The 26,702-nt window shown below is 39.5% G+C and overlaps 2 protein-coding genes across 4 annotated transcripts; both read right to left on the reverse strand.

The window, feature by feature from the left end:
- Positions 1-7,400: 7,400 nt before the first annotated feature.
- Positions 7,401-18,132, reverse strand: add2 (adducin 2 (beta)). Its single transcript, XM_029439866.1, has 7 exons — positions 17,729-18,132; positions 12,060-12,257; positions 11,091-11,232; positions 10,404-10,555; positions 9,700-9,780; positions 8,233-8,431; positions 7,401-7,435 (listed from the first exon to the last, which is right to left on the reverse strand). The coding sequence occupies exons 2-7, from the start codon at positions 12,204-12,206 to the stop codon at positions 7,401-7,403; spliced, it is 756 nt and encodes a 251-aa protein (XP_029295726.1). The 5' UTR covers positions 12,207-12,257; positions 17,729-18,132.
- Positions 18,133-18,610: 478 nt separating this feature from the next.
- On the reverse strand, positions 18,611-25,793 carry figla (folliculogenesis specific bHLH transcription factor). 3 transcript variants are annotated; one of them, XM_029440718.1, is made up of 6 exons: positions 25,442-25,793; positions 23,780-23,926; positions 23,579-23,668; positions 22,929-23,081; positions 21,524-21,572; positions 18,611-19,196 (listed from the first exon to the last, which is right to left on the reverse strand). In XM_029440718.1, exons 1-5 carry the CDS (start codon positions 25,646-25,648, stop codon positions 21,558-21,560), a joined length of 612 nt encoding a protein of 203 aa, XP_029296578.1. In that variant the 5' UTR covers positions 25,649-25,793; the 3' UTR covers positions 18,611-19,196; positions 21,524-21,557. The 3 variants fall into 3 exon arrangements, with proteins under 3 accessions (XP_029296578.1, XP_029296577.1, XP_029296579.1); XM_029440719.1 differs by lacking the exon at positions 18,611-19,196 and adding an exon at positions 21,043-21,187; XM_029440717.1 differs by lacking the exon at positions 21,524-21,572.
- Between the last annotated feature and the right edge of the window lie 909 nt (positions 25,794-26,702).

Consider the following 26,702-nt stretch of genomic DNA (forward strand, 5'->3'; position numbering starts at 1 on the left):
GGAATAAAAGATAAAGACGACTTCCGGCTTTCAAAATAAAGTCCATGCCGATTACGTTTAATAATAAATAATGCTTGCATTACTCAAAGTACATGTTGTATTTTAAAAACTTTATACAGCAGATAATACTTATCTGTGTGCCAGTATAAAACAAACATTTAACAGAATTATAGGTATATTTCCAGCTGTGTTTTTACCAGTTATTTAGTGAGCAGCAGAAACACATCTATCTGAACAGGTTTAATGTTTAATCTATCTGGAATTAAACTTAAAGTGTTTCAAAGGAAAGACAGGATCAGAATCACTTCATTCACCAAATGTAAAATGTACACATGTAAATATATTGTTGTTATTTGGTTTGGTTGAGTTTTGATTCTCTTAGTTATTTTATGTTATTTATTTATTTAAATAAAGTGTACAATGGACTCTAAAGGAAACAATTACCTAGAAGATGAGAAAAGAAACAAAAAGTATAAATAAATACAAATTTCACAATAAAATATTGTTTAGAAAAAAGAAGATTCTCTGAAGACTGAAGCGAGCCTGCTTGTAAAACTGTAATTTGCACCTTTAACACCAAGTGGCAGCAAAAGCTCACTTTATCTGTGTGTGTGTGTGTGTGTGTGTGTGTGTGCGTGTGTGTGTGTGTGCGTGGTGCGTTTTTTGTGTGTGTAAAGTTTTGAAGAGGATCCATAGTCTTTTTATTACTATATTTCTTATAACTTCTTTATGTTTATATAATTTTATAGCAACTGTAGCTTTCTGATTCTGATGATAAGACATTAAAGCGCTTTGTATAACTCAGTTGTTGTGTGCTTCCATGGCACACTGTTTTATTGTGATGCTTTGGTGTGTCATGCGGGTGTGTACCCTGCATGACTAAATGCACGTTTGCATGTGTGTGTGTGTGTGTGTGTGTGTGTGTGTGTGTGTGTGTGTGTGTGTGTGTGTGTGTGTGTGTGTGTGTGTGTGTGTGTGTCAGCTCTGGCCTGACAGCAGTTATAAATACTTAATGCCCTACCGCTGTTGCAGCAGAAGTGAAGGAGGTTTATCATTGCAGCCCAAATACAACAGTTCGATAGGCACGTGATGGATGGTGTTATTAACTGGGCTGCATCACTGAAACAAGCACCAACATAAGACAACGCGGTTATAAAGGACAGCGCGCTACAGACTGATCTTAGGGTTACATTTGAGAATGTTTTTATTACAATGCACCACTCTGTATGTTCTGCATACTTCATGATGCATTGCTAATATGACCTGTAGTGAACACAGCTGGTGCACACTGAGTCATGACTCAGCAGGTTTTTACAGCATCAGTGAGAAGAGACTAAAAGAACCTGTGCATAAATGATCACTGACTGCAGACAACACACCCTTTTCATATTAAATGTCTTTTTATAGTCTTTAATTTGTTGTATGTAAAGCACTTTGAATTCCAGTATTTCGTCAGATGTGTCCATCACTACAGAACATATGACGTTATGTGTCAGGACTAAAGATGTCTCATTTGATTAATTACCAGAAAACAATAAAGATTTTTAGATATTTCTGTAAGCATGTTGTTGCAGGTCATTAATTGCTACTGAAACTTGATGTTAATGTATAAAAAGCTTTAACTTTCCCTCCTATTCTTTCAGAATTCTCTTCTTTAATAACTGCCATTGCTCTTGTGCTCCAACTACTTTATTATTAAGTTCCCTAAACGATTAATTATGATCATTGTGCATTACTTGCATCCTCAGAAATAGTGATATGATAACTGTTGTTAGTGAAGATGTGTTTATCCACTTACCAATCTTGATCAATCTAAAGCTTCTTCTCTTTTAAAGAGCCATGACTGAGCAGAAAAGCAGAAAGTCAGAAACATTAGCATGACAACAAGAATACACCCACCCAGAGATTATGACTGCAGTGCTTTGACTCTGTTCTGTGCGGGCACTTCATCCTTGCTGCAGTGTGATGCCTCGGACGTCGCTCCGCCGTGCTGCACACACGCTGCACATGCACACTGCTACTGTGCTGTAGAGTCATGCTGGGACTGTCCCCTCCTGGGGGGCACACGTTTCTGCTCGCCTGGGCTCTGTGTGTGTCAGGCAGGCTACATTTTGGCTGGGACTCCTGAGCAGCTCCTCCAGAACTGCAGGGCTCTGGGACATCTGCAATGCAGAAGTCTATATATAGCCTGGGAGTTACAGGGAGAGAGAGGGGGAGAGAGGGAGACAGAGAGACAGGAGGATGAAGAGACACAGAGAGGAAGGACAGGAGACGGACACAATGAATCAAAAGAGTGAACCTTGAACTGAGAATGAGCAGTAGGGCCGACATAAGGAAGCTTTTTAACTTTTACAGCTTATACAAAGTAAATTCCTACTTTTGTGTAAACTGAAAGCTCTGATTCTACTTAAGAAAGTTCCAGAAGATGTTTCACTCCGGACGTCAGCCTCGCAATGGCAAGGTCACAGTGAAGTGTGTCTGTGATTAACTCACTTTAAACAGCAAATGTAATCACATGCTCGTGGACGCACAGCAACAGGGAAGGGTGGTGGTTAAATGCTGAGGTTGAGTATTTATTGCTTTATCTGGAATAGTCTCGGGGGGGCAGTAGAGGAGGAGGAGGGCAGTTCAATTATGTATGCACCTTCACAACAACAGAATGTGCTGACAGCAGAGCTCAGCACGCACACAGCAGCGACGCGACCAGATCAAGGACGACTCCGCGGCCCGGCGCGGGCCCCCGGCCCGGCAGAGCTGGGATTGATCAGACTCTTGAGTTTCCAATAAATCTGCCCTCTGACGTCTGACGCTCCATCTCAGAGGTCCACGCAGAGTCATAACTCTGCTCGTGTCACGGCCCAAAGATAAAACATCCATCACGCAGAGGGAGGAGGGCTGGAGCAGCAGGGATTACACGTTAACTCTGGGAGACATCAGCACTCATCAAGAACAAATCATGAATTCACTTTAAAGATTGTTTTGGAATGTAACCGTGGCATTTATGAGTATTTTAGCTAATTACACCATCATGTTGCACATTACACCACCATGTTGCACATTACACCACCATGTTGCACATTACACCACCATGTTGCACATTACACCATCATGTTGCACATTACACCACCATGTTGCACATTACACCGCCATGTTGCACATTACACCACCATGTTGCACATTACACCACCATGTTGCACATTACACCACCATGTTGAACATTACACCACCATGTTGCACATTACACCACCATGTTGAACATTACACCACCATGTTGCACATTACACCACCATGTTGCACATTACACCACCATGTTGCACATTACACCACCATGTTGCACATTACACCACCATGTTGCACATTACACCGCCATGTTGCACATTACACCACCATGTTGCACATTACACCACCATGTTGCACCGCCATGTTGCACATTAAACCACCATGTTGCACATTACACCGCCATGTTGCACATTACACCACCATGTTGCACATTACACCGCCATGTTGCACCGCCATGTTGCACCGCCATGTTGCACCGCCATGTTGGTTGCACCGCCATGTATGTTGCACCGCCATGTTGCACATTACACCGCCATGTTGCACATTACACCGCCATGTTGCACGGCCATGTTGCACATTACACCGCCATGTTGCACCGCCATGTTCTACAGTAGCCCAGAACGGACAAACCAACTCTGGCTCTGACGATACCTTTGGTGTTTTTACCTGAAGGCCACCGTAGGGAGAGGTATTTAGTTAGGTATTAACCACACACACACACACACACACACACACACACACACACACACACACACACACACACACACACACACACGCACAAAAACCCCTCTTGGTAAAACCACAGGGCCAGGCCACCTGCACTGCTGCAGCTTCATCTGTAACAGACAGATGTATATTCTCTTATTCTTTATATACTCTTGTGCAGCATTACGACGATCTGTCTCAAATAGCTTCTAACTTCTTGTTGATTGTCTGAAACACGTGCAGAGAAGCGTTTCTCTCTCTTGTTGTATAACGTTGCATTTCTTCTTTTCCTGAATCTCGCGTGTCGCTTTTCATCTGAAAGGAAAATGTCCTTGTTAAAATGTCATGTTTCAGACGCACAGATCAGAAGCAAACCATTTCCATCTTTACTCAGAGAGCATCTTTCACCCAACGGATAAAGACAACTGTAGTCTTTTCGGCGGTCTTGCCAACCTCGACTGTTTCTTCTGTTGAAGAAGGTAAACAGGGAAGAAGTGCAAAACACATCCGTGATAAATGAGAGAACCCCATCTTTAAGTTTTGACTAATTGAATTTTAAATGTGAAACCATGATCACAGGAGAAACAGGCCTGTAGCAAGTTAACCTCCCTCCTTAATACCACATTATATCAGTTATGAATAATCACAAAGATCCTTCCAACATGTTTCAGTCTAACTATTATTAAAGGATCTGTCGCCTGAACACTTCCAGCGTGTTCAGAGACATTTGCATTGGCGTCCATCACACCAGCCCCCCCCCCTCACCCTTACAGACACCCAGCAGACATCTTGACTTGCCGAAGCAGAAAAAGCCCAACATGAGGGCTGCCACCTCCAGAGCTCTGGTGTCGCTCCGTGTGGCTCAGACTTGGTTAATGTGAGTGTTTATAATGTGAATGTCCCGTGTTGAGCTCTCGGGCCGGCTCATGGTGGGAACAACAGTCCCCTCACACACCGAGTGTCACTGCTAACAGCTCAGGTAAAACACACACACGCTGAACCAAACTGACGTCTTCAGCTCGACTGGAAACTTTGAATTTCTAGATTGCAAAATCGTGTTTGTTTGTCTTAATTTCCCCAAAGGCATGCTGGGAAAAACTCCAGCTGCTTAATGGTATTGCAGGTGTAATGAGTTATTAATATGAGGGGAGAGGCTTTAATTGTTTTCTTTCCTTTTTACCTCCTTAATCTGCACACTGAGAACACAAGTAGATGCTTTACTTTTATATGCACACTCTATACTAACGCACTAACACTACAATACTTTAGTAAATGAAACATCATTTCTAACTTCTGTTGGAAGCTCTATGGAGTCACTGTTTAACCCTCTGGAGTCTGATGATGACTTTCTCTGCATCTGTTTGTCTTTTTAAACCGTCTTTAACCTTAACATATAAACAGCTGTAAGTATAACATTTAGTCAATTTAACAAAGAATAGAGCGGCCAGTTCATACAACAAACATGTAACAAGCTTGTGATGATCACTTAAAGTATTATTCTAGAACAATTCTACATTTATAAAGATCCTCACAAATACAGTCTCTACATGATATATGAATACAGTTATAAAACATTATATTTATATTATATAAACATTATATGTTAACTACAGTATATCTCAAAAGTGAGTACACCCTTTAGATTTTTGCAAATATTCTGTTATATCCTTTCAGGGGATAACATTATCCTACTGAAACTTTGATATAACTTAAAGTAGTCAGTGTGCTGCTTGAATAACAGTATAGATTTATTGTCCTTTGAAAATTACTCAGTACACAGCTGTTAATGTCTAAACAGCTGGCAACAAAAGTGAGTACACCCCATAGTGAACATGTCTAAATTGTGCCCAAAGTGTCAATATTTTGTGTGACCACCATTTTTATCTAGCACTGCTTTAACCCTCCTGGGCATGGAATTCACCAGAGCTGCACAGGTTGCTTCTGGACTCTTCTTCCACTCCTCCACGACGACATCACGGAGCGCACGGATGTTGGACACCTTGCACTCCTCCACCTTCCTCTTGAGGATGCCCCACATGTGCTCAATTGGGTTTAGGTCTGGAGACATACTTGGCCAGTCCATCACCTTAACCTTCAGCTTCTTCAGCAAGGCCGTTGTCATCTTGGAGGTGTGTTTAGGGTCATTATCATGTTGGAAAACTGCCCTACGGCCCAGTTTCCGAAGAGAGGGGATCATGCTCTGCTGCAGGATGTCACAGTATATATTGGAATTCATGTGTCCCTCAATGAAATGCAGCTCCCCAGTGCCGGCAGCACTCATGCAGCCCCAGACCATGATGCTGCCACCACCATGCTTGACTGTAGGCAAAACACATTTGTCTTGGTACTCCTCACCAGGGTGCCGCCACACACGCCGGACACCATCTGACCCAAACAGGTTTATTTTGGTCTCATCAGACCACAGGACATGGTTCCAGTAACTCATGTTCTTGGATTCATTGTCTTCAGCAAACTGTTTGCGGGCTTTCTTATGCATCGGTTTCAGAAGGGGCTTCTGTCTGGGGCGACGGCCATACAAACCGATTTGATGCAGTGTGCGGCGTATGGTCTGGGCACTGACAGGCTGACATCCCACTTCTGCAACCTCTGCAGCAATGCTGGAAGCACTCGCACGTCTATTTTTGGAAACCAACCTCTGGATATGACGCTGAGCACGTGGACTCAACTTCTTTGGTCGACCCTGGCGAGGCCTGTTCCGAGTGGAACCTGTCCTGGAAAACCGCTGCTATGATCTTAGCCACTGTGCTGCAACTCATTTTCATGGTGTTGGCAATCTTCTTATAGCCAAGGCCATCTTTGTGAAGCGCAATAATCCTTTTTTTCAGCCGCTCAGAGAGTTCCTTGCCATGAGGTGCCATGTTGTCCAGCATTCAGAGAGAATTGTGCCCAAAACACCAAATTTAACAGCCCTGCTTATCATTTACACCTGAATCCTTGTAACACTAACGAGTCACATGACACCAGGGCGGGAAAACAACATCATTGGGCACAATTAGGACATGTTCACTATGGGGTGTACTCACTTTTGTTGCCAGCTGTTTAGACATTAACAGCTGTGTACTGAGTAATTTTCAAAGGACAATAAATCTATACTGTTATTCAAGCAGCACACTGACTACTTTAAGTTATATCAAAGTTTCAGTAGGATAATGTTATCCCCTGAAAGGATATAACAGAATATTTGCAAAAATCTAAAGGGTGTACTCACTTTTGAGATATACTGTATTATTTAAAGACAATGAGCATCTCTCGTGTGTGTATCTGATACTATTATGTACACTATAGCAGTGGAAGTATATCATCTTATTAAAGTTGCTTTACATATGCTACTCCAGGACATTAACGACGCAGACATGGTGAATGTTTGGTTAATAAATGTCTTTATTTGGCTTTGAGAGGAATATGACTGCATGAGATAGCAGCACGTATACAGTCACAGTTGTACAGCAGAGGTCTGGAGAGTGTGGGCTCCTCAGCCTCCTCACAAACAGGTGAGATGGAGCGAAAAATCAGGTTTTATTTTCACTTTCAGTCATAGTTAAGGCAAGTTTTTTTAATTGAACACACAACAAGCAAAAATCTATCCCATCCAGCAGATATTCAAGCTCGACGAGTCAGGCCATGCACTCATGCCCGTTGGTTGATTCATCTGTCACGAAAGAAAGAGGGTGAAGGGAGGGAATTAAGTGATAAGAAGGGTTCATGGTGAAAATAGCCCTTATATGCAACTTCTGCCCCACATGCCACCTTCAGTCTGCGCTGAGGGCCGTCAGTGTCACCTCCAGCTGCCTGACACCCACAGCCCTGCTCCCCCCCACCCTGCGTCCTCTATCCAGCTAAATTAAACAAAAGCACCACTACATTTGTATGAGGAGGAAGAAGGGGTTTGTTTTCTCTAAATGTGGCAGATATTAAACTGAAACTGAAAGGCTGAAAAGTTCAGTGACAAATGAATCAATCAAAGAATCAAAAAAATAAAATAGATATATACATATATATATATATATATATATATGTATATATATATATGTATATATATATATGTATACATATATATATACATATATATATATATATATATATATATATATATATATATATATTATATATATATATATGTATATATATATATATGTATACATATATATATATATAAACGCAGTGCCTGCTTGTGTCAAACAAAACGATTCTTTTACTGTATTCCTTATTTCCCGCCTCACATTTTTCCGGCCGGTTCTTGGTTCTCAACATGGTGGCTGCCTCGCACACTTTAAACAGTACTGAACAGTTCACTAATATACGTTTCTCAAAACATTTGAGGCAATACAGTGATCAGCGCTGCCTCTGATTGGTTGTTTTCCTTCCTCATCACTAAACCCCTCGTTCTTCCATGAGTATCTCGATGTGACCAGCAGAAGTGTAAAGGTGTCTCCTCTAAAACAGGACGGAGCTGTGAGCTGATGCCAAACTCTCCCTTTGGCGCAGGCTGACTCACCGCAGCCGTGGCCGGTGTGTGGAGGTGAAGCAGGCAGCGAACGTCTGGCCGGGCCGAGTAGATGGCCGAGTGCAGGCTGAACTCCTCCGTGTCCACGCCCAGGTTGGTGCTGCCCTTCTCCACCACCTCACCCAGGATGTTCACCTTTACCTGGAAAAACAGAAGAGCAGTTTTGGTTATTGATCCATTGTATAATAAGATACTTAAATACACTCAGTGGTACACCTGCACAACCTAATGTCACCAATACAACTGTTCTGCATAAAGCTGTTTAACCGGGAGTCTCAGTGAGGTTAACAATCTCTTCTTTAAAGGAGACACACAGTTACACACAGTTACACACAGAAAACACAAAAGGAGACTAACATTAAAAAGGAACTAAAGTGTAAGCATAAGGAACTCACATTTCAAGAGTATATTTAATAACTGGGTACATTAAAAACATTGACATTTTAAGGAATAAAAAAACAGCTGTTTGATCAAAACATCAAACAAAGATCTGCACGTGTATTAAAAGCTCACAGCTGACAGTGAAACGTTTTGATCCAACAAACATCTTCGTAACGCAGTAAAAGTAGATTTAAAGATCCAGCAGCAGGACAAGTTGTTTGGACTCTACAAGCTGTCAATATATAGGAATCTTCCTTTAATTCTTTACATTTAAAAGCATTGACGAGATTAATTCATTGAGTTTTAAATTATTCTGCAACATAATCCATGTGTAAAATACTCAAATGCCCTTTGTGTCATTTGGGGCAGAAAGCATAAAGATGCCCGTAATGTTGAGACGGTCATAGAGGGGCGCTGAGGTAAAGGTTAGTGATGCTGTACTGAACTGCATTATATTCAGAGGAATAATATAAAGGAGTGCAACGCCACCTTAATGCCCCCGAACGTTACACGCAAGGAAATGCACAGAGACGGAAAGTTGAGGAAAAGTTCCTTTTGTGTGTTTTTGGTGAGTGCTATGGAATATGCACCTGGAGCATTACCGAGACCAGGAGTACTAATACAATATATACGAATAACTTAATGTTTATGAATGTAATAATGAACTCTGACTGGAGGCTACGCTAACCATATATCTTAGCAAAATAATATTACTCAAATGCACACTGTCTGAACGCTGCCGCAAAGGTTTTACATTTTTCAACAAACACGACTTAAAGTCCAGACCGAACGCAACGGAAGGAGGAATTTCGTAAACACATCGGAGGCATGAACCTTCGGTCGACTCGCATACGTGCACAGAGCTGTGATAACCTGAGCAATAAACAGGTTACAGTTCTGACAACGAACACTGAACCCTATCAACTAGAAGGTATCACTCCAGTCAGAGCTGTTGTTGGAGCTAGCCTGTATATGTGTACCTAATAAAGTGGCCACTGAGTGCATGTGTAACCTTTATCCCCACTCACCAGACTGGATCCAGTCACCTCGCTGTAGGCCAGGCCGTGTGGAAGCACCAGGAAGTGTTCCTGTTCTTTACTGACACGCAGCTGTCAGGGAGGGAGAGACGGTTAGTAAAGACACACACATCATGGAAGTAAAGCTATGCTAACCTTCGTGCTTTAACTCATCGTGATGAAGTTACTATCCGGAGGGTGCGGTGTTGCCATCTATTTTCCACACCGCATAAAACATCAAATTCAAGGACTTTCTAGGGACTTTCTAGTCTCAATTCCCTCAAATTCAAGGACCCAACACGGGATAGTTTTCGACACGGATCAAGGTTAATTAGTGTTACAACCCTGAGAATGTTTATAATGAGAACAAGCCGGCTTTACAGAAGCTTACACACAATAATGACAAAGAGAGCGAGGCTTGAACGTGTGAACACTCGCTGGCAGACAGAAAAACAATATATTGTGTAAGTGGAGCGATAGAGACGAGTTGAGAAGCTAACTTCAATTTCTATTCTTACAATAATATATAAATTCAAGCACTTTCAATTACTATTTTCAAAAACTTTCAAGGCCTTGATCCCCCCCCTCAAATTCTGAAACATTGAAGGACTTCCAGGAACAATAGGTGTCATGCTCAATGACCCAACACTGACGTGAAGGAGTCTCTGCCTCACAATGAACACGGGGGTGTAATGGAAACAGGAAGTGGTACTAACAGTGAGACATGTGCGGCTGATCTGGGCCCAGCCGTACAGATCAAACAGGCGATGGACACTCGCCAGCTTGCAGCGCATCAACCTCTCCCCCTTCACCATGCTGCCAGGCTCCCAGCTCTGCAGGTCATTGATGGGGGTCACCATCATCATGTCTGTGGGAGAGAGCGAGAGGGCAGTGAAGAGGCACACAGGTAATATCACCATCTTATGCCCCGCAGACTATACTTGAATGTATGTAATGTTTTTAATAATGTTTTGTATTAAAGATACTACACAGGTTTTCAAACGATGATTAAAACCTAAGTCATCAGGACAAATTCATCTTTACATTAGTTTGTTGTCTCTTTTTAGGCAAATGAATTACCCTGAAGTCTAGGGAGGCGCAGACACAAGTGAAGAGACACTAAACTAAATATCTACACGGCCTAACATCTGCCCAAAACATTTTTTCATATGTATTATTAACATGATATATTATATTTCATCTTTTAACGTAATCAAATGTATTTATAAAGCCCGATATCACATGACACGTGTGTCTCTTCTTTACAGACTGTACAGCAACACCCTCTGTCTTCAGACCCTCGCACCACACAAGGAAAAACTCCCCAAAAAGAACCCCCACTATGACGTTATCATCCATACGCAGTCTGGTTGGAGATTTATTTAAAAGTCTTGTTCACGCACTAGAAGGGGAGACGGGCAGGGCGGCCGGGGAGCCGTGTGAGGCCATGAAGTCAGCCAGCTGCCTCAGAGCCCAGAGGTTAGAGGAGCTGCCACCTTTCTTCATCTGCTCCTGGATCAGCACATCCAGCTCCTCCCTGAACGACTACACACACACACACACACACACACACACACACACACACACACACACACACACACACACACACACACACACACACACACACACACACACACACACACACACACACACACACACACACACACACACACACACACACACACAGGTTAGATATAATTTACGAGTGGTTGAGAGCACTCTTACCCAGGTAAGAAAGAAACATCTTGTTTTCAGAGTCCACTAATTATTTGTCCAACGCAAAGAAACACAAGTTTTAAACGCATTAATATCATATAATCAAATTTAGATTATTATATGTAATTATAATGATTGAATTATTATGTTCATGGGCTAAATAAATACTATTGGTCTATTGATCCAATAAAGACAATAAAAACCCAGTGAAGATGATGCTGCGTGTGTTCAGCTTACATACTGTAACACCCGTCCTGCAGAACATCACATGTTTACTTTGTTTAACTTTATTAAACAGTTCAACTGCCATCTCTCCAATTCTTAGGCATGTACCAGAGTATTGGCACACCTGCCCTTATATGGTGTTGAGGGGGCGTCAGCTATACTTATAATAAACAATCGGCCATGAGCCTCCAGTTGATGATCCAGTGACTCATCATTCAGATCCATCACTGACCGCAGCCCAAGCTGTCAAGTGGCATGTGAAGCAGATTTACTGTAATGTGAGGAGAGAAGAACACAACACACACACACACACACACACACACACACACACACACACACACACACACACACACACACACACAACACACACACACACACACACACACACACACACACACACACACACACACACACACACACACACACCTCACCGGACTCTGAAGGAGGCTGGAGATGCGTTTCTTCTGTTGGGGTCCGGAGCTTGGTGTGGATTGCTGGGGAGACTGGAGGCCCTCAGGGACCCCATCACTGGGGCTGCGCTGCACCGGGGTGCCTTTGGGGGTCGGGGACTTGCTCATCTTCTACTGTTTTGCAGTGGGCGTCTTACAACCAGGGGTGGATGAGGATAGCTGTAAAGAAAGAGCATCAATATTATAAATGCTGCTTAAAGCTGGAGTGTGTGACTTTCAAAAAAAGAAAGCAAAGAGAGCGCTCCTGGGGTCGGGGGGGGGGGGGGGGGGGGAATGCTGCGAGTTCACAGACATATTAACCATAAGCAGCGTTGACAACGTTTGTGTAATTACTCTCACTGCCAGAGGGGGAGACAAAGGTTCCGCTAGCGTTTTGCGAGGAACATGTCGAAACAAACATGCACTCCTCTTCTCAGACCCCCACACTACTTTAACATCTCCCTAATTTACCTTAAGCATCGACTTGCCAAACTAGACGATCTACTTGATTTTGAGCAACATGTATGGAAAATATGTGATAGTGCTTAACATCTGAACTGAACACAAAAGGAACCAATACGAAACAATTATGATTAGTAAAGTCAGATTTTAAACTAACAAAACAAATCAATATTGACATTGGGATGACAATAAATTAAAAAAAAATATATATAATATATATATACTGATATGATATAATATATATATGAAGAGATTATTTATAATTAAAGAGAAAGATATATATATTATAGGATAGAGTAGATAAGAGATAGAAAGAGATATAGATGATATTATAGAGATATAGATAATGATGATAGTATATATAATGAGATAGATAAATTTATATATATGCATATGAAATATACAATTATATATATATATTTACTATTATATATAAATATATATATAATATAAATATATATATATATATTAATATATATATTATATATATATAATATATATATATAATAAATATATGCAGCCCTAGCAGCAATTGACAGGTACTTGCAATCTAAACCAGCCAGAGTTTGGATTCTTTAACTTCCACGTTAGAGTTACTAAAGACATGCAGTCGATTTACACAAGCAGCAAATTCATCTTGAGAAAAGTCTGGAGATCGACCTGAAGGCACATCATGACTCAGAAATAGAAAATCGTACACGCCGCCACTTATTGGAATAAAGGAGTAATTCATTGCGACTGGACCGGCCCTTCCTTATGGCAGGATGAGCCTGGGGAGGGCCAACAAACCTGCTGATGAGCCACACGGCACACAACAAGCTGCAAGTGTGGAAAAGTGACAGTTTGGAAAATATGTTTCAATTCATCAAATCCTGTTCAAACCTCGGGCTGAACCACACCATGAATCACAACTGCAATATCAGTCAAAAATATTCGCAATTAGATTCGATATAAGAAGAAAGATAACAAGTTATAAGACATTAAAAGATGGACTATTCTGATTCTACTAGCCATAAGCTCCTAAAGCAGCAGCCATGATCCTCTTCAGGAGAAAATGTCATTGCTATCAAAGCTTACACTAAGAAATGTAAGTAAATGGCAGAAGTGCAGTGAGCAGAATATTGTTTAATCTTCCTGAGTCTATTCTCCAAACAGTCCACTAAAGCCCTGCACATCAAATATGCTCACTAATGTGCAATTAAACCTCAAGCAAAATACTGTTGTGTCTTTTCATTAATGTGAAAAGAGAGTTGCAAAAACAAACTGCATATCAAGCCTGGACTTCTTTGTATATTCAAATGGCTGCATTAAGATAGAGAAACCTACCCGCACATTAAGGATGCTGTATTCCTCAATGAGAGGTGCAGAGCGATGGAACACCAGCAGAGCAGAGCTCGCAGGCAGCAGAACCACTAACAGGAAGTTAGATCGTGATACGGCTTGGTAATTGGAGTAAAGAGTTACCGTAAGGAGCTGGCCACTCCCCGAATAAAAAACACACACACACACACACACACACACACACAGGCACGCACACACACACACACACACACACACACACACAGCAGATAAGGCCGACACACACACCCCACCCTCTCTCCTGTGCTACATCGTACTTGATAAGTTACATTACAATAACATAGATATTTCTGATCGCATGCTTTGTCATCCCTTCATGTGTGTTAGTATCCAGTGCGAGCTTTAAAGGTGCTCCATCAGATCCACGTGCGTTACTAAGTCTGATTGCGCTGCACACCACACACTTGGACGGATGTCTAAACCTTTAATGGAGTTTCTGGATAAACGGTGAGCACTTTAAACCAACACTGTCAGCTGTCCAACAACACCAGACAATCACTGAAGCAACTAAACTTCCCCATCACACACACACACACACACACACACACACACACACACACACACACACACACACACACACACACACACACACACACACACACACACACACACACACACACACACACACACACACACACACGTGTTGTCTTACGTTGAAATGAATGTACTTTCATTATCGATGATTCTGCAGATTATATTCTATATTCATCGTTTGGTCTACAACATGTCAGAAAATAGTGAAGCATGTCCAGTCAGTCCAAGTTAATGTCTTTAAAGGTCTTGTTTTGTCATATCAATATATATTCACTTTAATTTGATATAAAACATATTTTTAAGACTTTTTGTATGAAACATTATTTTAACGATTAATCGATTAATAGTTGGTGGTGATTTTTCTGTCGATCGACTAATCGTTGTAGTTCTACTTACTATTAAATATAATATAATTTACTATTCAAATAAATGGTGTTTTCCTTTTTATTCACAAACTCTAACATTTATATCTTTATTGTAATATTTTAACAGAGTTGCTTTTTTTAAATGACAAGCAGCTGTATTGTATTTGTATATATCACAAAGAGGCTGGTTCAGTGTGTTTGACTCTCAGCAGACAGAAAGCCTCTCTCTCCAGGGAGGGTCCTAATGACTGAGGGGAGACGATCTGGCTGCTGGCCCACCATCACTTCCTCTTTGCTCTTATCCTCAGTCGCACTGTGATGGCTGATCATGCTGCATCATCAGCTCCCTTTTCTTCCATAAACTCTCAGGAAGTAAGGAAGCTGATTTCCTGCCAGTCTCTCCTTTTTTACACATCCATACTCCATACTGCACAACACATCATTTCAGCACTGGCGTCGCAATGTGCACATGCACAATGGTCCCATCGCAGCACGTGCCATGTTTAAGGAAGGCAAGTGAACTCAAAAACATCATGCTTCATTCATTCATTAAACCACCTGAAGCAGCGAGTCATCAACCACAACCTGGACCTGAGCGAGGAAGAGGAGAACAACACAGAAAAGGAAGATTTTGGTTGCAAAAAGAAACTCAACGTCAGTATTCTGGAAATCATTTGTCTCCATGATGATGATGATGTTGATACTGTGTCCTGTGGTTTCTTTCATACCGTGATATATATTGCAGAAAAAACAATATCGCAATGTCAGTTTCATCCAACCCTAATGCAAAGGTAGAATTACAGTACTGCTTAAATAGTTTAATTCTGTTAAACTAATATGAATTGCTGTAGTATCCTTCACCAGAACATTCAGATCTGTCCTTTAACAAGAGGTGAACTAAACCCTCAACGTTCGAGGTTTGGTGTACATCATCTTCTAGAGCTACAAGGATTTGTTGACAGAAAAATAATCGATAATAATTGATCATTTGTTGAATCGTTAAGTCATTTCTAATGCATGGAAATCTGGAGATTTCCTGCTTTCCCGTTTTATATCATATTAAAGTGAATATCTTTGTGCTTTTGAGTGAAAAACAAGACATTTAAAGACGTCACCTTGGACTTTAAGAAACTGAGATGGACATTTTTCACTATTTTCTGACATTTTATAGACCAAACCATGAATCGATAATGAAAGTAATCGTTAGTTGCAGCCCTATTATCTTCACTTATACATGCCTGTATTGGCTGCTGTAAATCTACCCACTTGCGAGAGGTTTCAGGAGGTCTATGTCGGAGCATTGACATCCTGCCGCAGAGACAGATGCGGGTATAATTACTGAAGGAGCTCCGGATTGATTTTCTTTGGCTTCGCTTTCAGTACGTTTATGTCGTAATGTCTGCGTAGTGGATCCCGAGCAGCAAGCAGTAACGAGTTACTAACAAACCATTATCTCTGACAAAATAAGATAAAGGGAAATAAATGTGTTTTAATGTCTAAACTCATTGCAGCTCATCATGTTTGCCTCTTCATTTTACACGATATAATCGAACGTAAACGTGTTCAGACGTCACATAGTCCTCACTAGCTTTCCAACCTTAATTACTTAATTGTAATTATATTATAATTAACTACTCACCTACAGTATAATGCCCCTCAAAATCTCACAATGTATTTTCAATATCTACAAACTTGATATTAAGATTTTTTTGGACGTCTGCAACTACAAATATTGTCATTATGGATTAACAAGATGGATTAACAAGATGAATGAATTGTGGATAACATTTCTGCATGAAACATTATCTAAAACATTTATTGATTTGAAAAATAGTACTAATCGATTAGTCGTTGCAGCTCTATTGTAAAGCAGCATATTCCTATAATTCGTCTTGGACAAGCCGTATTGCAATGTGTAGTCAGTGTTTTATATGTGGATCATTTTAGGATGATTAATGATCAATGATTAGTCGATCAACAGAAAAATAATCGCTAACTATTGAGATAATCGATGAATCATTGGAAGAAAACATGGAGATTTCCTGCTTTTCTGTTTTATATCATATTAATGTGAATATCTTTGGCTTTTGGACTCACAAAACAAGACATTTAAAGATGTTGGGAATATTCAGTAAATCAACACGTGACATATTATTCAGATAAAGGTTAATAATAAAAACTAAACTCCACTAACAGTGACTTCAACAGGAACTTCTACACTGCTGTGGCTCAGATGAACCCATCCTCATTGTGCAGAGGGAGATTACAATCTCTGTTTTTATTTTAAGCATTTTCCTCAACCGTCAACTGTCTGCATGGCTGCCTAGCAACTCTAGCACGCGCTGCAGCATCAGCACCAGAATCCGCTCAATGGCCACCCGCAAAAATGCAGCTGCGACGGATCAACATAGCGCGACTCTTCCTCTGTAAAGAACCGAGCAAATTCACATACAAAACATAATTCAAATGAGCAACTGCACTTAAGCATGTCCTGCATATTCACCCAGAGCTACTGTAAATGAACAAGCAACCATCGCTTGCACGCTAATAAACGAGATTAGACGCTGCATGGCTGAATCAGTGAAGGCACTGCCATCACAGTATGAATACACGACACAACCTGCACACATGAGACCTTGCTTTAGTCTCGGGCCTTCATCTGCAGAGCACACTGAAGAAAACAAAGCAGGGGCAATATGGGGAGGGTGCTATGCGCTGCACAATTGACTATTTCAATAATGTTATACAAGCACATAGTAGCGAGGGAGCAGGATGCACCGTATGCCCGACATCAGGCAGTCAGGACGCTATCGTGTCGGATAATCGGGCACGGCTCATGCACGCGTCAGGCAGGACCTACGCCCAGCCATTTAACCATGATTGTGTTTCGACAGGCGACTGAACACAAATGTTAGCAGGCAGTATACTCACCTCAGTGCATCCTCAGGAGCGCGTCTTCTGTGCGGGCGCGGCACACCCACAGCCCCGAAGCCGTACCTCAGGAAGAAGCAGAGGCAGTTAATTACAAACTAGATGATCACCCTTTGGTTGCGACAGCAGGGTTCCTTTGTCAGATTATTTCAGGGCCTCAGATGATAGCAAATCGAAGGATGTTTTTCATCGCTTGGTGCGCCTGGACCAGCCCACTGCCACGCCTGTACAGTGACACCCAAAGGGCTCCCAATCATGCATGCAACCACAGTGGGAATCCGTATTTGCAATGCACTTAGTTATGGTTTGTAAAAAGCACAGCCCTGGTGGATGTCTCACGAGGTCTCCTAAAACGTTGTTTAGTTGGCAGTTCAAATCGGACACAATGATATCCCATCAAACAGGCGCCCCCTCCTGTCCGAATGGAGAAGAGTCTGTACACTGTAGAAAACTCATATTTGTAAAAGACATTTCAGCAGGTTCACATCTGATTGAGATTGACACCAACACAAAAGTACTGTACTAAGTATAAGTACTAAGTATAAGTACTAAGTATAAGCAGTGGTGGACAGAAACTACGTACATTTATTCAAGTACTGTAATTTGAGTTACTTCCATTTTACACTTTCTACTTCTACTCCACTAAAATTCAGAGGTAAATGTTTTACTTTTTACATATATTTAATACATTTAGTTACTTTGAAGATTCAGGTTCAGATTAATGAACAAAATATACTCAACAAATAATTTATCATGCATTATAGCTTCAAATAAAACTTTATTGATCCCTTGGTAAATTCAAGGCAGTATATTATTTATTTTTATAAAAGCTCCTCCTTTACCAGCTGCAACTTTAAAGTGATGAATACATTAACGCAATAATAATAATTAAATATAAAACATATTACCCTGAAATGGGCCTTTGTGCAGAATGAGTAGTTTAAGTTTATTTTGATACCAATACTTTAGTGTTTCTACTTTAGTAAAATGTTTTGAATGCAGGACTTTCACTTGTAGCTTAGTATTTATGAAAACACCAGGTACAAAGGGTCATTACAACATTAAACATTAAATTAAAGCTTTTGACATGAGCCCACAACATTCAATTATATATAAACTTGTATATTAAATCAACCAATGAGAGCCAGAGATGTAACTAAACATGTCTCCTCTCAAAGGACATTTCATGACGGCTGATACATTCATATTTATAACACCTGGTAACATGAATTGTTGATATCGCATGAGACGGCATCTATAAGACTTACGACAGAAAAACAACAAACCTCGTCAGAGAGAAATGTTAAAAACAGAAGCGTCTCGTACATTTTATTTAAGGGCTGCCAAGGATACGGTTAACAAAAACATTCATATTGACTCAAACTAAATTTATATTTTCAAAAGTTAAATTAAACAAGACAAATAAAATTGCATTTTCTTCATGAACAATCCTTTCTTCACCAGGCGCCTGAAAATAAAACAAGAATTATCTAAAGTAACAGTTCATTAACACAAAACCTACATTCAGTGACTGGTTGATATTTGAATGGCAAGAACTTTCTGTTTTTCATTCTTCGTTCACCGTGGAGGCAGGAGAGAAAGTTATTTTATTCAAAGTAACACAGGGAGAGTTTTATATACAATAATAATTTATATAATTTATATACAAATGACTGTGGGTGAAGTTTTAATAAGGACATACTAGCTGTGTCTCACTTCAGAGGCTGCAGCTTTAAGAGGCTGCATTTGTAGACCGATTACATCACAGCGGCCGCGGCAGGGGTGTCCCATTCCGGAGACCCCTTCAAAGGCAGCCGACAAATGCGGCCTTCTTGTGCCGGATTTGGAGGACACACCTGATGTCTCCTTCACGGCCGCAGGTATCCCAAGATTCATTGCGCGCCCAGAGAAGTTATTTTCTGATGAAAAATGGTAAGTAAAGCAGTAAAGGCAAATGGATATACTTTTAAATGTAAGTATTGGGTTTCAACTCGCTCGAATAGCTAACGATACAAATGTTAGAAACTCAAAGGACCTTAAAATATAACATTTTCGCTAAAATGACGGGACGTTAGTGCTGATGCTAGTTAAGCTAGCTGCTAGGAGCTGCTGTACGATGCAGCTTGGCTGCCGGCATCTGACCTAAGTTTTAAAGACTTTGAAAGTAGAACTTTTAAGACCTTAACTTTCAAACCTAAGAGTTTTACATGTTGATTTATATTTTACATAGTTTGTGGCGACTGTATAGATAATTTATACTTCATATTATCTGCTTGGTTTTCTGACAGTTGAATATCACTTAATCAGTCCAGTGCAATCGTTCGGATTGACATTTTATTATTTATAATAGGTGTACTTATTTTGCAACTTAATCTGCTTTTGTTTAGTGGTGTATAGATAAACCTGCTCTAACATTTTGTTTTAGGGAGGAGGTGGAAGAGAGGATGGAGAGCAGGGAGACTCTCTGCTGGAGAAACTTGTTGACAAATGAAATGTAAATTCATTTAAATAATTAATACATATATCTATATATATATATATATATCTATATATATATATCTATATATCTATATATCTATATATATCTATATCTATATCTATATCTATATATATATATATATATATATATATATATATATATATATATATATATATATATATATATATAAATAAATAAATAAATATCTATATATATATCTATATCTATATATATATATAAATAAATCTATATCTATCTATTATAAACAGAAAAGTATTATAAAACAATATAACTTTTACAGTATATACAGATAAAGTTTGCTGCTGGACTTAGATGGGCTGCCACAATAAAGCCCCTGGTGTCTCCTGATGCATCATCTGGGGGGGGTCTCCAGAGTGTGTATGAGATGCCCCTCAACGTCTAAAATACATTATGCGCCGGTGATGAAGCATATCTTCAATCAAGAGTGAAATTAAAAAAAGGAAAGTATTATCTCTGGTTCCGTTCTCTGGGAAAAAATACTAAAGTAAGCCGTCAACTGCGCTTGATAACTTCTGAGAGTTGCTAGGCGACTGGAGCGTCAAAAGGTAGGGGCGTGAACAGCTGGTGACGTACCAGGAAATCCCCCGTAGACCGGACCATCTCATGTCGTAGACCACTCTGTTCAGCCTTCGCGGTGTACGGAGGACCCGGCCTCCAAAGACCGCGTCCTCCGAAGGCTGCAGCCTCTGAATTGAAACACAGCTAATATCAAGCAGCAGACTGACTTCTCATAGCAGGAAGAAGCAGGTGTTACTAATAACATTAACGATGGCTCTGCTCTATTCAAACGTACCAGTAAGCTGTGACAGAGCCAGCACGCACAAAACCAGGAACTTGTAACTGAAGCAGCCAAAGGCAAATTAAATCATAAGATTTCTTTAGTCGATTCGTCTTTTTTCTTGCTGAAGGACATCATTCTCAGAGATGTTTGAGCACATCTATTGTAAAAACACAAGATTTAACTGTCATAGAAATGACAATAATCTTTCAGACCACAACATTTTAAATACTCCTGGACCAATGCTTATATATGGCTCTGGTTCTATTACTACCACCACGATGCATTATAATATTAATTATAAGTAACAAAAATAATACAATTATTATAAGACCCGACATAACGTGTCTGATATTTACAGTATGCGGTTGTTTTTTAACACCCTGCAGTGTTTAGACTTTTAAAAATCTTCCCAACCTTTGACCGCAATCTGCATTTTAACTGAAGATATACTTCTAACAACTCATTTGATATTGATGTATTAAACATATCCAACCTGAGGTTTCCAATATTGGTCCAAGTCATCTGCTCTAGGGTTGAGACATCTGTTGAATAAAGAATTCTTTACAGTATTCATAAACGTTTCTTCATGGTATAAACAGCTCTACATTTTCCATTAATAAAGATGTTTTAGCGCGGGGCGCGGGCGCTGTGTTTTCACACCAATTAAAGTTTGTCCGTGTCTGATTGCCTGCAGTCTCTAACACCAACTTACATGGCTTTTTTTGCTGCCTGGGTACATAGCGTATTAGGGCAATTGCAGGTAAAAATATATAGTGTAAGAAATGTTATTATGTAACTTCAATCTCAGATAATTTGAGTTTTTATAATAACTTAATATAGCAGTCCTAATAAGAAAAATAAGAATTTAAATTCAAAATTACGATATATAATACAATATAAATACTAAGAATAATAAACATTCAAATTCAGGGGAGACAATTAGCCTACATTTTATTTGAGGGGGGGCAGTAAGGGACCACTGTGCTAAAGGTTAAATTCATCATTACCCACCGCCGCTCCCCCACCCACATCGATTTATCCAATCAGACGACGAGGTACTTGTGAGGACGGTCTGAATGCCTCTGATGCGAAGGCCACACAGCAGACAATCAAATGCTTGAAGTTCACGACGTAACTGATTGCTTATTGTTCGGTCTGTATTATTCCTCTATAAACAGCCCTTTGTGAAACATATATCTATATATATATTGTCCACACACACACACACACACACTTTTAAGTTCTGGAGTATTCTTTATATTGTATTCTACAGCTATACCTCTCTCTTCTAGTGTTGCTATATTTACTGTGTATGTATTACTCCTGTGTCAGTCAGTTCGATAGACCAGACTGCTGAAACTCAGTCGGTGACGTTATGTTTCTTCAGTTTGTATGTTGGTTTGGGTCTGAGCTGCAGACGAGAGACCGACTCGTGTACTGGTTTCGTCCTCCGCGCTGACACAGTACGTGCAGCGAGCAGGCTCCGGCGGATCGGATTCGGACGTTTTAAGTTTAAATCCTGGTACATCTTACAAATTGGAACAACTGCGTTTTTACATAGATGTGCTGTTCCCGATTTCTTCTGGGAATGTATAAACACGTTCGATAAAGTGGGATATACTGAAAATCATTTTCAGTTGGATTTTATTAACCTGGAGCACTTTGAATTTGAGATGAGAAGGTGCAGTTTGGAGAAAATGTAAGTTGTTATTTATTATGAACAAACAACTGAACTTCAATTTTCCATGAAGAAAGATGTTTGTACATGTCAATGATAGTTCTTAGAAAGTCAGAAAACCAGAATCAGCAGGTAAGACTTTTAAAAACGTTGGAATTGGCCAAGAACAAACTCTACCTGACAAACAACACCAAGCAGAAAATAAGGTACAATTAGTTACCAAAGTCTGATCAGGGGCTACTTGGATGATGAACTGGTAAGCAGGCATCACACAATGTTGCAACATCAGTCGGGTCATATCTCCGTCCTCAGTTAGTGGTTCTGGGGGCATGATGAATCCATCTTCCATGCGCTCCTCTGACATGTTCAGCAACTGTTAGGAAAAAGCAAACAAGTAAAAATATATCAAAACATAACCTTTTACTACCAGTGTTTCCCCAACCGAACCGCGCGCCCCCCCTGAAATTCAAGGTGGGTTTTTATTTTTATTCACAACTCACTTTTCACATTGAACAGGTGCTCTTCTATTAAATAAACTACACACTTATGTTATTTATCTCATTTATGTGCACGTTTCAGTGTCTACCGAGTTGCTTTGCGCATTCACATTCTGTCCTCCGCTCTGTTTCGCGAAGGGCGGGGCTTCACTCTCAACACGTGTTCACACACCTACAGTCAGACAGAGCGGAGGAGAGGAGAGGACTAAAAAAAATCCACACGACAGTGGACTAACTACAGGGACAGTCACCCTGGAGCAACTTGGGGTTAAGTGCCTTGCTCAGAGGCACAATAGTGGCAGCCCTGGTATTGAACTCACAACCGTCCGGTGTTCTGTTTGGAAGGCGTACAGTGGAGAAGACAAACACTCACATCATCCATTCTCCACAGGTCATTACCCAAGCAGTCAGTCTGGCCATAAGTGATTGCATTCTTTAGGAAATCAGTCCCACTGCCATCATCCTGAGAAAGAGGAAACCAACCTAAATCAATATTACACAATAAGTGGCAGTACTGTCTTTGGAAAACAGGACACTTCTCATTTGATAGAGTCCTGATGAATCCAGCACTTACACTGTCTGCATCCTGCAAAACAGCAAGAAGCAATCGAATGTATTCCGTCGCAGCTTTGAGTGTGTCCACTTTACTGGGCTTTCGGTCTGGTCGCATTAGTGGCACCATGCGCTTCAAGCGGGAGAACATTGTGTTCAAGTTCCTGATCTGCATAGAAGAGAGGCTGAAGTCTCACATCAACTATGTGCTGGATTAGATCTTGAAAGAATGATCTCTGAGGTTATGCAACCATAAACAAAGCAAAACCATGATGATGAGTAAGAACATGCATGAGCACTGACATGGAAAAAAACAAGAGCCACAGATTCAAGGATACTTTGTCATCTCTTTGTGGACATTTTGCTCCTCTTTGTGGTCTATTTGTGTCTCTTTAGTTGTTATTGCATCTCTCTTTTGGTCCTTTTGCATCTCTGTGGTAGTTTAGTTTTTTTGGGTGCTTTTGAGTCTCTGAAGATGTTTTGCATCCATTATTCATCCTTTTTTTTATTTATTTTACTAATTTTGCATATTTGTGGTGGTTTTGAGTATCTTTTTGCTAGCTGTGTTTCTTTGTTTTGCTACTCATCATGGTCTTTTCCCCATCTTCTTTTGGTTGTTTTGTGTCTCTAGACATTTTGCATCTCTTAGTGGTCTTTATGCGTATCTTCTTAGTTGGTTTCCCGTCTCTTTTTGGGCTAATATCGTCCAGACACAAAGGTAAGCCATGTTTAAGAATTGAGGAAAACGGTTTTTACATTATAAACCTTTTACATCCATTAATTTACTCCCACTTTACGACAGGCTGCATTAACAAATCTTTTTTTTTTTTTTAAGTCAGGCTTACTGCTTAAAACAGACCTCTTAAAACAAGATGTAGGCCTGTATGTTTGACCCAATATTGTCCATGGATACATTATGTGCGTTTAAACAGCACGTTGCAATCATTAAGCATTAAAATAAACCAGAACAAGCAGACTGTGGTTGGCCTATAAAGCCCAAGAGAATAGCTGGACAGTAGAACAATTCTCAAAATTGAAATGGAGTTAGCATGATTGGCTAAGTGTGCAGTTTAGGGGAAGCTACTTTAAATGTTTTGAAGATTACTAGTTACTTACCACTGGAATAAGTTATATTACAGCAAAGCTACCCTAGGGAGAAATCTAGTTTTCTACTCAGAAAATGTAGTTCAAAGTATTTTGTAAAAAAGGACGTTTTGCAAAAAATGCCAAATGCTTTACAAATCGTACATAAACCAAAATAATTAAATATCTTAAATTAAATTTAAACTTATATTTAAAAGAAAAAAAAGGGGGTTTCATTACAGTAGAGAAGTAATGGTAAAATAAAAAATAATTCCTTTGCTTTTATGGGCCAAAACTGTTTGTAGCATTAGTTAACTCAAGAAAAGTATTTTAACTACTTGAATCTCTATGCAAATATGAATGTAACGTTAGTTTAACTACAGCAAAATGTAGTTTACTAATTTACTTAACTTTATATTTACGCTGGCTGTGCATGTGAATGATAAGAGCTCACAGACGTTTAAAGCTAACTAGCTACATTTCTAAGCTAACTTACATGCTAGCAAATGTTAGCTAACAGAGTTTGACGTTAACCTGCTGTCGAACACATTTCTAAACTATCAAACATTTATTCATGGTTCATAAAGTAATTTCCACTCACTCTCAGTCGCTCCTTGGCGTTGACCAATTCTCTTTTCTTCACAGTTTCAACGTACTCCTCGGCTACGAAGTATAAGCCTTCCTTTCCTAGTTTAAACTTCTCAATGTCGCTGTACGCGGGGAGGGCAGACTCGCCCGTTAGCCGCTTCAAGATGTCGCTCATCAGTTCCTCCTCTGGTACCTTCATTTTAACGAGTAATCCGAACATATGATAGACTTAATAATCTCCTGTTAATTGTTCACGTTATGTTGTAATGTGAATGTCAAAAGGCAGGAGAGGAGCTGCGGGAGAGCTGGGGATCAACACACCTGGGCTCCGTGTTTAATTAGCATCATTAGCATTAGCAACTTCAGGGAGCTGTCAATCAAAATGTCAGTTGAATTTAACGGTTGTAACGGCTGCTATGATTGTACCGCAGAAGCTATGGAGGTATTCAGTTAATAATAATATTATACAATCATATAATGCTTTAATTCATTAATTAATAATTATATAATTTAATGTTTATTTGTCATCATAAATAAATACATCACAAATTAAATCAGACATTAAATATATAAATGGTAAATTTATTTGTATATTTATTTATATATCTACACATTTATTTTTCATTTATCTGTTATTTTTTATATATATATTTAAATGTATTCATAGTATTATGGAGAGTTTTAAGGGCCGAAACTAAGTATATAAATACATAATATGTTATACAGATAAATACTTAAATACATGAATAATTATGTTAATGAATGAATGCTAACTGTCACCATAACACAGAGACATTATATATATAAATGTTACATTTATTTGTGTATGTATTCATTTATTCATACATTTATAATTCTATTTATTTATGTATACTTTTATTTTTAAGGGTTTTCAAGGTTTAAGGTTTTTAAGGGTCGAAACTAAATACATAGCTAATTATCTAATTACATGCTTACATTTATGAAAACTTTTTATTTTCATTTAATTGTGTTGTTATTTAATGCCACAAAGGTTCACAAGACATTAAATATATACATTTTAAATGTATTTGAGTATTAATTAATTAATCTATATGTTTATATATTTGTATATGTATTTACTTATGAATTTATTCCTACATTTATTTATCTACATAAATATTTTTAATTTATACATCCTTTCATTTATTCACAGTTTCATGCTTTAATAAATGAATAAATAAATAATTATAAATGTTATTTAATGCCTCATGTCACTGGCACTGCCTCGTTTTGATTCTGACAGGTTGAGACTC

This window comes from Cottoperca gobio, chromosome 9 (assembly GCF_900634415.1).
Source record: "Cottoperca gobio chromosome 9, fCotGob3.1, whole genome shotgun sequence".
Lineage (NCBI taxonomy): Eukaryota > Metazoa > Chordata > Actinopteri > Perciformes > Bovichtidae > Cottoperca > Cottoperca gobio.